We start from the raw sequence: 15,023 nt of genomic DNA on the forward strand, positions 1-15,023 counted from the left end.
ACAAAACAAACTTAACTAAATAGTTAATCCCAATCACACCAATTCATTAATAACACAAAAACACAGTTTTAATGAAGGTGAAGCCATGTCGGAGATCGTCACCAGCGGCGGCTCCGTCGTTGGCTAGACGGCCTACGCATTACAATTGAGCTTCGCCGGCCTCAGACAAAATTTGGGCAACGGCAAGCTACTGGGCGGCGGAGAAATAACCGCAAACAAACACCCCGACAATTTGTCAAACTCCTCAACTCTAACCACCCTCTTTGCCGCCGCCGGCGAGGAGAAGGTTCTGGAAGGAACCCGCCGATCAACCACCGCCGGCGAGTCTTTGTCTCTTTTGATTGATTTGGATTTCTTAAGAGAGTGGGATGACCGGGGTTGAGAAGAAAGAGTGCGGTGGGGCCGTAGAATCGGCGGCGGTGTAAGAAGAGGCGGTGGTTGCTGTTGTTGTTGTTGGATGAAGGGGAGAAGCTGGTGGCTGTGGATTGATGGAACTGAGAAGAATCGTGGCGGCGTTTGCAAAAGTCCGCCGTGGCAGCCACCGGAGACGGCGGCATTTTGAAGGTGAAACTCGTTTGAAACTCTGGTTGGCTTATAGCCGGAAGTGTTGGTTCGATCTAGAAAATAAGGATCGGCCATATCAGATTACTAATTTACAGAACAAATGGAAAAGGGTCTTAAAACAAAGGATACGACGACGTATGAACAATGACTAACTTGAAGACCCCAGAAAGTGGAAACCCGGCGGGAGGGGTTTGGCTTTGCCTCCTCCCTATATCCTTTTATAGAAAGACGGCTCACAAAACCTTTTTATTTTATTTTATTTTATTTTATTTTATTTTAAATCAACTTAATGACTGTTAATAAATAAGGTGGTAAATTATTGAAATAAAATAAATAAATAAATAAATAAACCAAAGGGACGATATTGTATTTAAATCTATTATTTGATTACTTTTATAATATCAAAACGTCAACATTAAATGAAAATTCACCGACCATATCGTGCCCCGGTCTTGGCGCAACCAAGAGGGGGGATTTTGCAGGGGCGGCTGCCGCCTATTTAATATAGACCGTTGGATTTCCTTTTTTGCTTAAAATTGACGCTTGAGCACATTTTGATCGTCGATCCATTTTACATGTCACACGCGCCAATTTCTAACCACACGTATTTCGCTTCAATAAATTATTTAATATGCATGTTGATTTTATACCCTTGGATGTAAATTAAAAATCTAAATATTGTAAATTAACTGTAATCAATATCCATAAAACTGTAAATATTTTATTTTATGAATTTTATTAAATTTGATTTATACAAATAATTGAATGGCGCATTTAAAAAAAAAAAAAGTGAGTATTATCTGTGCTTTACAGGAAACTACTCAGATATCAAAATTGTTTTAAACAAAACATAATTAGCATTAAAATTGACATGATTTTATATAGTTTCCGATATTATCGTGACTAGTAGGGATTATTATTTATTTATAGAAGCAAATAGGAGCGACTTGTTACTTGTTTGAGAGGGAAAAGGGTCGTCAATGATTCCTGACATGCAAGGTAACCAATCGCATCCATTTAAAAAGAAAAATGGTCGGCGTTATTTATATTCTTTATTTATTTTCAGCCACATACAATCCACGTGACCACGTCTCTAGAAAAGAAAAGAAAAAAAAAAAAAAAACAAACTCAAGTAGTTACTTATAATAATATAATAATAGAAAGTCTAAAAGTTTTAATAAATAATAATAGTTTCTTAATATATTTAACTATTTTTAAAATTCACAGTCATATTAAACATAACGACAAAATAATTAGTCGAATTTTTTAAATATACAATTGAATATTACATTTTGTATTTTATTTCTAAATTTGACTATGTCTAATATATGTTAGGTGTGATATCTTGAGAATGGAATCAAAATCACATAAATAGACGACGAATAAGAGTCGAACGAACGAGGTTTGAACTTCGCACGTCCACGATCCAATGAGTTTTGAAACCCCCAAGTCAACCATGGTGATTAAAGGGCTGATTGGTTGGGCCACGGGCATTAGCCGGCCCAGCCCAGACAGAGCTAATTGGGGTGTAAAGCGAGCCCAATTGGGACCGGAACGAAGAATGAGGCCCAAGAAGAGGAATAAAAGAGAGATTGAAATTGTGATGGGAGTCAGAGCAGTGAGTCCACAGAGCATCATCATCATAACAATTTCAGAGCTAATGCAATTTGCATTGAAAAACGAAAAGAGCCTGAAACTCAGAGTCCTTTTCAGCTCGTCATGTCCCAATCAATCCCTCACCAAATTTCCAATACCACAATACAAATTCTACAATTTTTCAAAATCCCCTGCTGCATGTGAACCCCCTACTCTTATCCACGCCTAAAATTATCCATAAGTAAGAACACACTGTATTCATTGATATAAGATATCACGAACTCGATAATTCTTATCGTTAAAAAACGTTAGTACGCGAGCTCAAAACAAATAAGATGTTCTAGAAAGATTTGAATAAAAGTGGAATGGGGAATGTTTGGCAGGAAGTGATTTATTTTTAAAGAGCCAATGGCAGCAACTTATTATTCCGACATCTAGAAGGAATGGTTTGATAGAAAAGCAATAGCATTTATTCGCGAAGCCATGCCCTTGGACTCTATTAATTTGTAAAGGTGAAGTTTAAATAAATTCTTCACTACTAATGGTGAGAATTGGAATATGTTCTTCCAACTACTAGTGGATTAAAACCATATTTGCAAAGGAATTTATGCTACACCCAATTTTATACGCATCTCAAACGATACCCACTATTGCATTTGCAGTCTCATATCCCAGTGGGTATCCAGGCATGGACCCCACTGCTTCGTTGACTTTGAATCAAATAATTTAGTTTCAATAAAGAGGGAGGGAGCAGGGGAGTTAGGGTGAGATGGGGAGGAGAGGATAAAATCCAAGGGCCCAATGGGAAGAGGAAGAAGAAGAAGGGAGATTGTGGGCCCAGTAGAAGATATAGAGTGGACTTTGCGCTGAAAGACGAAAGTGAGAGTCAGAGGGAAAGGGGGGGAAGAAGTGTCAGTTTGGAAAAAGACAGAAACAGCCTTTGATTGGGCCCCCAGCAATCCAACAAAAGCCCATTCCGTATTCTGTCTTAGTAAACACAGCATCTTCATTCATGTTTGATTCTGACCGCTGCCCGTACCCCCCTTTCCATATATTTATTTCTTTATTTTACCTTTACTTTTATTACTCCACCATTTCCACGTCGGATAAAACAACAGAACAACTGGACTGGCGAAGAACGACACGACGCACGAGATGACTTACCAGAAACTGAGTGGGTCCCACGGTTGCGCCTAACATTTCAAACCTCCAGATTACACGTCATCAACTACACGTGTCGGATAATTTCCATCTAACTTTCAAAACCATTGTAATTTACTGAAAAATCAAATTTAAAACATAATTGATTTTGAAAAAAATGATATAAAATATTTGAAACGCCGTTGGATTATAATCGTCCAGGTGGAAGGGAAGGCTACCGAAACGTCGGTCGCTGTCTAATCTAATGGCTCGTACATGCTGTAAGGCCCAGATATGTAGCAGTGGTAGAGCCTAGGGTAAGACGGCCTCACTTGATTGCTACTCTCTAATCTACCGCACAGCCTTTTTCTTCCTCGCATTCGTATTGGACGTTTGGGATTAATTTATTTTTCCATGTTTTACCGCCACCGCCTATTAGAGCTGCGAATTTTTGCTTAATTCGATGCCATCGCCATTTGCATACAACTAACGCTAATTCCAATTCTTTCTTCTATTCCTTTTCACTGTGTTCCGACGAAGAAGACGAAACGCAGACGGGATGAGGAAGAAATCGCTCAATCCTCTTGTTTGCAACTTCTTTATGTTCTGTTTACTTCTTTTCTCTGCCCGTTTCTGCTTCGCCAATCGGGATATGGAAGCGCTGTTGAAAATGAAGAATGCCTTGATTGCACCAGGGAGATCGGGGCTTACTGATTGGCAACCGGCGTCTTCGCCGTCTGCTCATTGCGCCTTCTCTGGAGTTTTGTGCGATGTTGATTCTAGAGTTGTTGCGCTTAACATCTCGAATTTCCGTCTATTTGGCAGGATTTCGCCGGCGATTGGGATGTTGGAAAAGCTTGTAAACTTGACGTTAGTGAATGACAATCTCACTGGAGTGATTCCTTTCGAAATGGCGAAACTCACGTCGCTTAAGACTCTGAACCTCTCTAATAACTTATTCCGGGATAGATTGCCGGCGGAAATCACGCTCGGAATGATGGAACTCGAGGTTTTCGATGTCTATAACAACAATTTCTCTGGTATGCTTCCGGTGGAGTTCGTCAAGTTGAAGAAGCTTAAGTATCTAGATCTCGGCGGTAACTTCTTTACCGGTCAGATTCCGGAGGCTTACTCTGAGATGGAGATGCTTGAGTTTTTGAGCTTGAGGGGAAATGCGCTTTCCGGGAGACTTCCGGCGAGTTTGGCGCGTTTGAAGAATCTTACGCATCTTTACGCTGGATATTATAACCATTACGACGGCGGGATTCCGGCTGTGTTTGGAACGTTGAGTGCTCTCGAGCTTCTCGATTTAGGGAACTGTAATCTCTCCGGTGAAATTCCACCGAGTTTGGGGAATTTGAAGGTCTTGCACTCTCTATTTCTACAAGTCAACAATCTAACGGGTCGGATTCCTCCCGAACTTTCCGGTTTAGTTAGCCTCAAATCGCTGGACCTCTCGCTGAACGAACTCACCGGCGAGATACCGGCGGGTTTCGTGGCACTGCAGAAAATTACACTCCTCAATTTATTCGGCAACAAACTCCACGGTCCAATTCCTGGTTTCGTCGGTGATTTTCCGCATCTCGAAGTGCTTCAGTTGTGGAATAACAACTTCACGCTCGAGCTTCCAGCGAATCTGGGGCGTAATGGTAAACTATTTCTGCTTGACGTGGCTACAAATCATCTAACTGGACTCATACCTCCGGATTTATGTAATGGTAGATTGAAGACTTTGATTCTGTTGGATAATTACTTCTTTGGACCCATCCCTGAGGAATTAGGACGGTGTGATTCGCTTAAGAAAATAAGAATTGCTGGAAATTTCTTCAATGGAACGGTTCCGGCAGGGTTCTTCAACTTTCCGGCATTGGAACTACTCGATATTAGTAACAATTACTTCTCTGGCACTCTTCCGTCGCGAATGTCAGGCGAGTTTCTTGGAAGTCTGCAGCTCAGTAACAACCATATCACAGGGGAAATTCCGGCGGCGATTAAGAATTTAAAAAACTTGCAGGTTCTTTCCCTGGAACATAACCAATTCACCGGAAATTTACCTGTGGAAATATTTGAATTGAATAAGTTGCTTAGAATCAACACCAGCTTCAACAACATTAGCGGCAAAATTCCGCATTCGCTCGTTCAGTGCACGTCTTTAACATCAATTGATCTCAGTGAAAACTACCTTGTTGGCCAAATTCCCAAAGGAATTTCGGATCTGAAAATCTTGAGCGTTCTCAATTTGTCAAATAATCATCTGACGGGCCAAATTCCGAATGAAATTCGGTCGATGATGAGTCTTACTACTCTTGATTTGTCCTACAACAATTTCATAGGTAAAATCCCCACCGGCGGTCAGTTTTCAGTATTCAACGGCAGCGCATTCGCCGGAAATCCAAACCTCTGTTCCCCTAACGATGGCCCTTGCGCATCGCTCCACAGTAATACGAAATCCATTAAGCTAATCCTCCCTATCGTTGCGGTATTCATCGTTTTGTTATGCGTACTCGCTGGAGTTTACATCAGGAAGAGAAAGAGGATTCAGAAATCAAAGGCATGGAAACTCACGGCGTTCCAACGCCTCGATTTCAAAGCGGAAGACGTCCTAGAATGCTTGAAGGAGGAAAATATCATTGGCAAAGGTGGTGCCGGGGTCGTCTACCGTGGATCTATGCCGGACGGCTCCATCGTGGCGATCAAACTGTTGCTAGGAAGTGGCCGGAACGACTATGGTTTCTCTGCCGAAATTCAGACCTTGGGGCGGATCAAGCACCGGCATATCGTCAGGCTTTTGGGGTACGTGTCGAACAAAGACACGAATCTTCTGCTGTACGAGTACATGCCAAATGGGAGCTTGGACCAAAGGCTGCATGGAGCGAAGGGCGGGCATTTTCACTGGGACTTGCGGTACAAGATCGCGATGGAAGCCGCCAAGGGGCTCTGTTACCTGCACCATGATTGTACGCCGCTGATCATTCACAGAGACGTGAAGTCCAATAATATACTGCTGGATAAGTTCTTCGAGGCACATGTCTCTGACTTCGGGCTCGCCAAGTTCTTGCAGAACGGCGGCGCCTCCGAGTGTATGTCCTCCATTGCCGGCTCCTATGGCTACATCGCTCCAGGTTTGTTCTACCATCTGCTTCATCTTCATTAATAATTCTAAAAATGTTCAGTTCTTTAATTAATTTGTATTAAATTAAGATTATTAGTTATTAACTTGGCAATATTATTGGCACGAGACTTTTCTTTCTACTTATATTATTTTTTATTTAAAATTAGGTTAGAAACCCCAACTAATACCAACGCTTCCATTCGGACCAACCGACTTGAGTTGGGCCTATGGAGCCCATTTAATGACGTGGGCTTCTTTGTTTGAAGCCCAACTTCTGAATGACGTGGAGATAGATGAGATTGATTTTCTTTTTTTCTTTTTTTCTCTGTAACCGTACAACAGAATACGCGTACACGCTGAAAGTGGACGAGAAGAGCGACGTGTACAGTTTCGGCGTGGTGCTGCTAGAGCTGATAGCCGGGAGGAAGCCAGTGGGAGATTTTGGCGAAGGCGTGGACATAGTAAGGTGGGTCCAGAAAACCATATCAGAACTGTCTCAGCCGTCGGATGCAGCGTCAGTGTTAGCCGTGGTGGACTCGCGGCTGACCGAATACCCTCTCCAAGGCGTGATCCACCTCTTCAAAATAGCGATGATGTGCGTTGAAGAAGACAGCTCCGCAAGGCCTACCATGAGGGAAGTGGTCAAAATGCTCTCGAATCCGCCAAGGTCTGCCCCTGCTCTCATCAACCTCTAATATTTGGGCCCTTTTGTGTGAATAATATGAAGCTGCCAAACATCTCCTAAGCTTATCCCTAAAAAATGAAATGTTTAGAATATGATATTATGATATATAGTGGAATCTATGTGTAATTAATTAGTGTTGTGAGATGGTTAATGGTTTCTTACTGTTGCGTAGTTTGTTGATTAGTGTTTGTGAACCTTTTGTTACTTAAAATGTTAATATTATTAATAATATATGGATTGGTATGTTCATGGAGAAGGGTGTCATTAATGTTGCTTTCATATATATAGGTCAAAAATTGCAGACCTGATGTTACTAAATACTACCTGATGTTGCCATTATTAATGTTTGGTCTTATTCTTAACTTGCGGCTAAAACTTCTAATTTTTATATTTTGATGCTAACTATCTTTCGCTTTCGAGTTGCTCGTGAATGACCTACGAGCTTCTAGTTAAGTTGGATAAATAAGCTTTTGTGACTTTTTTTTTTGTCTCATTTTTGAAAGGTTGTACTTACAAAAATAATGTGTTATGCAAAGCTATAAATTAAACAAACAAGAGAAACATAATTGTAGTAATGTGAGCCAGTCATGTTTTGACTTATTACGCTCATCTTTTTCTTAAGTTTCGCAAATTTTTTATTTGGTTCTCCCCTTTGAGTATGAGGCCTAGGACGTGTGAATCGAATCCATCCTAACTCATTCTTCAACATGATATTTAAGTTTAATCAACAAACTTTTTCTTTCCATCCTCATTCGAGGACAGCTATTATTACCAAATTTTGGAATATGACAACAACATTGAAATTTATTTTGCTCATATGCTTAAGTTAGCCACAATAATTTGAGTATAACAAGGGATTTTAGAATGTGAGAATTTTTATCTTCACAAGGTTAATAGGGTATTTATGCGATAATCCTTTAAGCTTTATTACATCTCCTTTTATGAATTAGGTATAACACAAACCATACTAAATTTAAAAAATATGCTTCAATCCAAGTGTTCTCCATGCCTCCGTTGAGAGGCTAACCATATGGTCAACCCTAACCTTGTAGGTCGAGCTCGAGGCTAAAGAAAAAATTTCTTCTTTTTTTGCCTTATGGCTAGTTCTTTTGTGTTTGTCCAAATCTATCTCGAGTAGAGATCTTTCCAATTAATTTCGATTCTATTTTTTTTCTATATTTTGAATTTGTTGTTATGATTATTTATAAAAAAAATGTTCCAATATCAATATTTTATAGAGATTTGCATAAAATTGAGACAACATTTTAGTCAACAGAGAGACCATCCATTGTTATAGTTAATAAATTAAAGTTACTTGCTCCCCACCAAACACCTTTGAAAGTAGTTAAATAGGGTCATATTTGAATGTCATCAACTGACCCACAACTAAAAAACACAGACAAATTCAATTAAAATTCGTACTTCTAATTAAAATCCCATTTTTATAACTAGTCTAAACACCCACGGTCTCCTAACAGACGGCATTGTTTTTTAGGGCAAAAAAAGAACTTTTTTATTATTATTATAAAAAATAGAACACATTTTTAAGAAAAAGAGTCAGTAAAAGCTTTAAGACAAATTGGTTCAAAGTCCAAATCCTTTTAGGCTGCAATTATTTCCTTCCAAATTAATAATTAAAAAGCCTACAAAAAGGCATTCCGTATGCCAGAAAGTGACAGTTTTTGGATTTCTTCATGCCGGTCCGGACATTTCCAGTTCACTATCAAACCCGGTTCGAACCGTCTCAAGATTCGTCTTCCCATCGTACACAAAGACCAAAATTTTGAAAAACAAGAGAGCGAAAAAAAAAAAGAAAAAAAGAAAAAAAAAAAGAGCACATAAAAATCACGATTGGAGCGAAAGGAGAGAGAAAAAAAAAAAAAAAAAGAAAAAAAAGCAACGTTTTCGTTTTTTCTCTCTCGCTCGCCCGATGTGGGAGAAGGTTTCACAGACGACAAAACGAGGGTTTTGTGAAAACGGAAAAGAGAGAAAGAAAGCCTAAGTTTTAGAGAGAGAAAATCTTCCTTCATGAACCAGAGGAGAGAGAAATTCAGAGCAGGAGGGAAGAGTTCTTTGGGAGCTCCTATTGCTCGCCGATTCTGAAGCTAGGGTTTCGAGTTCTGTTGTTTAGGCAAGACACTCGTACTGTTTCGTCCTTTGCATTTTATTTACTCAATCTTATTTATTATCATTATTTTTTTCCATTTTGTATCGTAATCAGTATCTACACATTAATTCCTACAATCACCTATTGAAATTTGCATTTCATTTTTCGTCCACGCCGTTTTTCGTTTTTAAAGACGGTAAAGCAGGGTGACCTCATTTGATAATTTCCATTTTCTATGTTCTAACCTATCATCTGATGCTGGGATACGTACACAGGTGCTAGTTTCTAAATCTCGTTTGGCTTTTTCGGGGAATATGCATGAACTGCTTACTTAACTCTGGCTGTTGTTTAGAATTATTGTCGTCTAGCCATCGGGTTGTATTGGTAGCGGGATGGATTTTCAATTTCATTATTCAGTGGATAACAATCATCATTTTCCCTCCTCAGTTGGTCTTCTGAAGTAGCTTCTGCGTTTGATTTTAGCACTGGTAATGCTTTAGATTTTGTATTTCATTGATAGTTGGGCTCTCCGTTACAGTAGCGGGTTGTTTTCCGAACCATGATTCATTGGCACGTCGTGTTTAATTTTGCCTTTTAGAAAGTTGAACTCGGTTGAAAGTCTTGCTTGTGATCGACCTTTCTTTTGGTGAATATTGAAAATTCCTACGATAGTCAAATAGGTTTTCTAACTGTTATAATCTGTATCGTTAAACTAATGTGTTTTTAGAGTAATATGGATTGAATTTGTCCTTCTTTTGTAATTTTTTGGTTCAGTTCTCAGGGTTTCTAATCAATAAGAGCATTACTTGTTGGAATACTAGACTGAGAAGCCTTGCTATTGGTTTCCTTGATAAGACAATGCTCGTTATTTGCTGAATACTCTTGATGTTCTAGCATTGAAACAATTATGGTGCAAGATCAATCAAGGACATTATAATGTTTTAATTCTTACAGTGATTTAGATGTTCATTTATCGATAATTTTTAATTTATAACTTATTAGTATAGCCATAGCCTATAGGATTGAGATGCTATTATTTTATTTTTATTTTTTTTCTTTATTTTGATTAATAATTTTGGCTTATGATATTTAGTTTTGTTATGGTTTTCAAGTTTCATGTCAGGTCTTCTGTGAACTGAATGTATATATATTGGATTGATCATCTACCACTCTCTTTTTAAGTTTCCATATGTTTGATGTACAAGACTTCAAAGATTTTTCTTCATATAATTTATCTCAAGTGGATTGATAACGGATTTTAACTAATTAATTGAGCTGGATGCTTGTGTCACAATCAGGGTTTAATGTCAGGCATTTTATAATTGATATAGTGAATTTTTGTTGTGAAGAACAATAGAAGATTTATCAGCTACGCCTGTTTGAATCTTCATATAATTTGCTGTCCGTCTTTTCAAATACTTTTCTTATGCAATTACATATTTGTTTTTCTCTTCTTCTTATGCTCGGTGTAAGTTTGTAAACTTATCTCCTTGTAACACATGCTTGATGACAAATATGCAACAATATCAGTTTAAGGTTTCATGCATATTTTCCCTAGTTTTAGGAATCTCTCTTTATTAACAATTTTTTTTATTTTTATTTGCAGTGTTTTATAATTTTAACCCAGTAATCTGCTAGATGGATGAGAAGGTTCTCTCATTTCATGCTCGCAAGGATGGTATATGAAGCATGATGACACTTGAAGACTTCTTCACCTTGACTGAAATTAAAAATGGGCTTACAGCCCCATGTAGAGTTGAAGAGTTGATTAATGTTATGCAAAAGGAGAAAGATTGTTTTGTGAAGAATGTTAGCGATGCAACCAGGCACTGGGCTGCAGTTGCTGGTGCTATTACTGCTACGGAGAATAAAGATTGTCTTGATCTTTTTATCCAATTAGATGGACTGAGTTTTATTCAAAGATGGCTTAAGGATGCTCAAAAGTTCAGGAACGATACAAATGATAGCACTGTGGAAGAGTCTATCATTGTTTTATTGCAAGCACTTAAAAAGCTTCATATAACTGCCGAGAAATCTATTTCTTCTGGGATTTTATTTACTGTCAAGGGTCTTTATGAAAATAGTGACCATGGAAAATCTAGGTTCGGGAAAGAATTAAGTGTACTCCTTGACAGGTGGATGCAGGAGATAAATGATAAAGATTTGCTCCCTGATGCAGAAAACGTTGGTGTACATTTTGATGATGCCTCAAATCTTTCTCACGGTGCAGGAAGGTCATCTGCTTCGGGAGGATCTGTTCCAAGAGAATTATCCAGTGATGGAAAACTAGCAGTAGAACCTGTTAGAGGCAAAATATTATCCTCAGAGAGCTCTGATGCTCTTCACCCAGATAAGAGCAAAGATTCAACTGTCCAATCTCCAAGAAACGAGCTCGACTCTCATTCAATTTCTGGAAATTCTGTTGTGAAAGATAGATCTCCAGATTTAACAACAAACGCAGCTGTCGTGTCAGTTCCAATGGAGGATGTTTCAAAGAAGGAAGAAACATCTCTATGTTCTGTTGGTGGAGGAACCTCGGCTGCTATGGCCTGTAGCTTTCCAGTTGCAAGGGAAGGCAGTGATAATGAACAGTTAGATGGCTCAAAGAAGTTGAATGAGTTGCCAGAGCTTGACAGCCAAGTGCACAAGATCGATGGCACCTCTGGTAAGTCATGTGTGACAGAAAAATCAGATAACTCTACCCATTCTCCCATGCAGGATCTGGGATCTGTCATGGAAGGTTTGGATGCTGCAAATGGTGAAGAGTCTGCTAAAGAAGCTTCAGCTCAGCAAGATACTGATGGTCTTGACAATGCTGGTGTTTCTCGACATAGTTCTAGTCTAGATAGTGAGAGAGTTACCACATTGGATTCTGAAAATGGGAAATCAGATAAAAAGACAAATTATTCTAGCATGCCTGTGTTCAAATCTGCAGGCCTAGATGCTGAGCACTATCGAAATACTCTGCGGGATTTGTCTATGAGTGGCAGTCGAATAGGAAAACATGAAGATCGTGGGGCTTCTTTTTCGAGGATGGAAGACTTTGGTCAAGTTAATGGCGAAAGACAGCCTCGGAGAAAGGAAGATGATGATGTAATGACTGATTCTGAATTCTCCAAACCGAAATTAAATCCCAAAACTTCAAATATAAAGAATAATCAGTCAGACATGGAACTTGAGTATGGTATAGTAGATGCTCTGGAGGTTGCTCGGCAAGTAGCTCAAGAAGTTGAAAGAGAAGTGGTGGAATATAGAGAGCCATCCTGCAGCTCGTCTTCTGATAAAATTTCTGATGGTGGAATCAGGCAGCTGGGTAAACTAGACACCATTGCAGAAAAACAGGACCTTCCAGCTGATCACCAGGGAACGGAGGTCCAATCTGCAAAAAGTCATGTTGCTGAATCATATTCTGATGCGGAGACATGTTTGACGCATCCAGATAATGTAGATACTCAACCTGAAAATTTAAATGAAATGGAATCCTCCCTGGTCACTGAAGCAGCTCAAGGGGCAGATACAAGTACAGAAAAAGGATTTTGTGAATTTGATCTAAACCAAGACGCATTTAATGATGATGCAGAGCAGTTAGTAACTCCAGTGTCTTTACCGGTATCTGTTATCTCTGTTTCTAGACCAGCTGCTCCTTCTGGATTGCCTCTAACACCTTTGCAGTTTGAAGGGGCACTTGGATGGAGAGGCTCTGCAGCCACTAGTGCTTTCCGCCCTGCTTCCCCGCGTAAAGTTCCTGATAGTGATAGGACTCTTTCTAGTGGGGGAAATTCTGATAGTTCAAAGCAGAGGCCGGACTTTCTTGACATTGATTTGAATGTGGCTGAGACTGGAGATGAAACCAGGAAACAAAACCAGGGATCATCTTTCCCACAATCCAGAGAGTTTTTGGTTGAAAGTGGACAAAGAAGATCTGGGGGACTAAAGCTGGACCTTAACTGTGTTGGTGAGGATGTTGATGCTCCAGCATCAGATTTGAGGACGGAGGGACACTTTAACAATCAGAATAGCTACAGTGCCTCTCCTGCCTGCTCTTCTTCATCGCTGCAACCTTTGGTAAGAAATATTGATTTGAATGATAGGCCATTTGTTCAAGGTGACGCTTCAGATCAAGGTCCGGGTAAGTACTGTCAAAATACAAGTGCTTATGGAGGGTCTAATAAAGATGCTTCTGTCATTTCCATTATGGGTACAAGGGTTGAAGTTAGTGGAAAAGATTTTGCTCTTCGTGCTTCATCTTTGCCAAACGGCAGAACTGTTGAGCCTGCTGGAATAGGTGCTACTTTGGCAAGAACAGGAGATATATTAGGGATGGGTTCCGCAGTTTCTTACCACCAGACTCCTTTTATTGGTTACAATGGATTGGCACCACGGCCAACCATTTCTTTCTCAACCATGTATGAACCTAGTGGTTCAATTCCCTACATGGTGGATTCAAGAGGAGCTGCTGTTATGCCTCAAATTATGGGTCCTATCTCAGCTGTTCCGCCTTCCTCCTACTCTCACACTCCATTTTTCATGGGCATGACAGATTCACAGCTGACCCCCAATGGCGTTGCTCATTCACGTCCTAAATTTGATCTGAATTCTGGATTGAGTGATTCTGGGGGTTTAAAGCAGTTTCTTTTCCCGGGTCATCTCCGATCCATGGAAGAGCAGTTGAGACAACCTTCAAGTTCTGGAGTTGGTGCAAAAAGGAAAGAACCAGATTGCCCTGATGGTGGCTGGGAAGGGTATCTGCTAAGCTATAAACATCAGCAGCCTCCATGGAAACAGTAATCCTTCCCCACAAGATCCTGTTCTCCGCTTCAGACCTTTTCGTTAATCCACAGAAGTATACTGATGATCACTGCCAGAAAATGATTCATACAAGGAGGCTGAACCCATTAGCCTTAGTGTGGGAGTGGGTTTAATTTATGCCTAAATAAAGCTAGGTAACTTGTGCTGTTATATGATTCACGAGTTAATTGTTGAGGAAAAAATTAGGGGCGTCCTTTGTTTTTTTTTTTTGGTCTCATATTTTCTTTTCTTTTTGTTCCTTTTTATCTCATGGTGTTTTCATAGAAAGGCCATTGCAAAAAGAAAAAAGAAAAAAGAAAAAAGAAGGCGGCTTTGGTAGATGTAGCTGTGTATTCTGTTCCATCCAACATATCACAGAATTTTAGCATTAGGGTCTTCACATTTTAGCTTAAAGGGTGTATGATGGGATAGAGTTTAGCATTGAGTGAAATCCCAAGTGGTGCTATTGCAATTTAGATATAAGAGCCAAAATATTCATACTATATTATTACAACTTTGACATAGGCCCTCCCATCTTTACTCTTTGACATTACTCATTGACTGACTGACTACCTGTTTCTTTACTTACGAATTCTACTATTTTTCCTCTTCTGTCTTAGTTTACTTAATCAAGTGGCTTCTATGTTGCATTTTTGGCCTTTCCCTTTCAAGCTTTTTATAGCAGGGCCTCTACACTTCTTTAGACAGCTCATTCCGTGCTCTTGGACACTTTCTTGGACACTTTCGCAAAGGTACACATATCACCAACAAACTTGTCTTTCTTTTCTATTTTAAAATGTACATTAATGCTACCTAAGCAAGAAAAAGATCATAATTTTGTCTTTTAAATTGCGTTACTTTTAATAAATATATATCCCTAATATCATTGGCTTGCTTGCTTGCTAGTGCAATTGCATTGACACGTCTTCAACTTTTTTTCTTTTGGTCAAGTTGGCCAATTTTGATATCTTTCTCAGTGTCATGAGACCCATAGAATATGAAATGGACAGCTATAGATTGACGAACTACAG

At 39.4% G+C, this 15,023-nt stretch overlaps 2 protein-coding genes across 3 annotated transcripts; both read left to right on the forward strand.

Annotated features, from left to right (window-relative positions):
* Positions 1-3,683: 3,683 nt before the first annotated feature.
* On the forward strand, positions 3,684-7,346 carry LOC111789161 (receptor protein kinase CLAVATA1). The gene is made up of 2 exons (XM_023669821.2): positions 3,684-6,422; positions 6,755-7,346. Exons 1-2 carry the CDS (start codon positions 3,860-3,862, stop codon positions 7,105-7,107), a joined length of 2,916 nt encoding a protein of 971 aa, XP_023525589.2. The 5' UTR covers positions 3,684-3,859; the 3' UTR covers positions 7,108-7,346.
* Positions 7,347-8,960: 1,614 nt separating this feature from the next.
* On the forward strand, positions 8,961-14,514 carry LOC111788046 (uncharacterized). 2 transcript variants are annotated; one of them, XM_087121310.1, is made up of 3 exons: positions 8,961-9,228; positions 9,652-9,692; positions 10,811-14,514. In XM_087121310.1, the coding sequence occupies exon 3, from the start codon at positions 10,894-10,896 to the stop codon at positions 13,990-13,992; it is 3,099 nt and encodes a 1,032-aa protein (XP_086977436.1). In that variant the 5' UTR covers positions 8,961-9,228; positions 9,652-9,692; positions 10,811-10,893; the 3' UTR covers positions 13,993-14,514. The 2 variants fall into 2 exon arrangements, with proteins under 2 accessions (XP_086977436.1, XP_023523954.2); XM_023668186.2 differs by lacking the exon at positions 9,652-9,692 and having other exon boundaries at positions 8,962-9,228.
* Positions 14,515-15,023: the final 509 nt, after the last annotated feature.

Source organism: Cucurbita pepo, chromosome 2, assembly GCF_057944985.1.
Source record: "Cucurbita pepo subsp. pepo isolate OVF chromosome 2, ASM5794498v1, whole genome shotgun sequence".
NCBI lineage: Eukaryota > Viridiplantae > Streptophyta > Magnoliopsida > Cucurbitales > Cucurbitaceae > Cucurbita > Cucurbita pepo.

Bases quoted from the DNA above. Each gene is read 5' to 3' on its own strand.
- LOC111789161 (XM_023669821.2), top strand. From the start codon at position 3,860: ATGAGGAAGAAATCGCTCAATCCTCTTGTTTGCAACTTCTTTATGTTC. The intron at 6,423-6,754 runs GTTTGTTCTACC...ACCGTACAACAG, and splicing joins CTATGGCTACATCGCTCCAG to AATACGCGTACACGCTGAAA.
- LOC111788046 (XM_087121310.1), top strand. From the start codon at position 10,894: ATGATGACACTTGAAGACTTCTTCACCTTGACTGAAATTAAAAATGGG.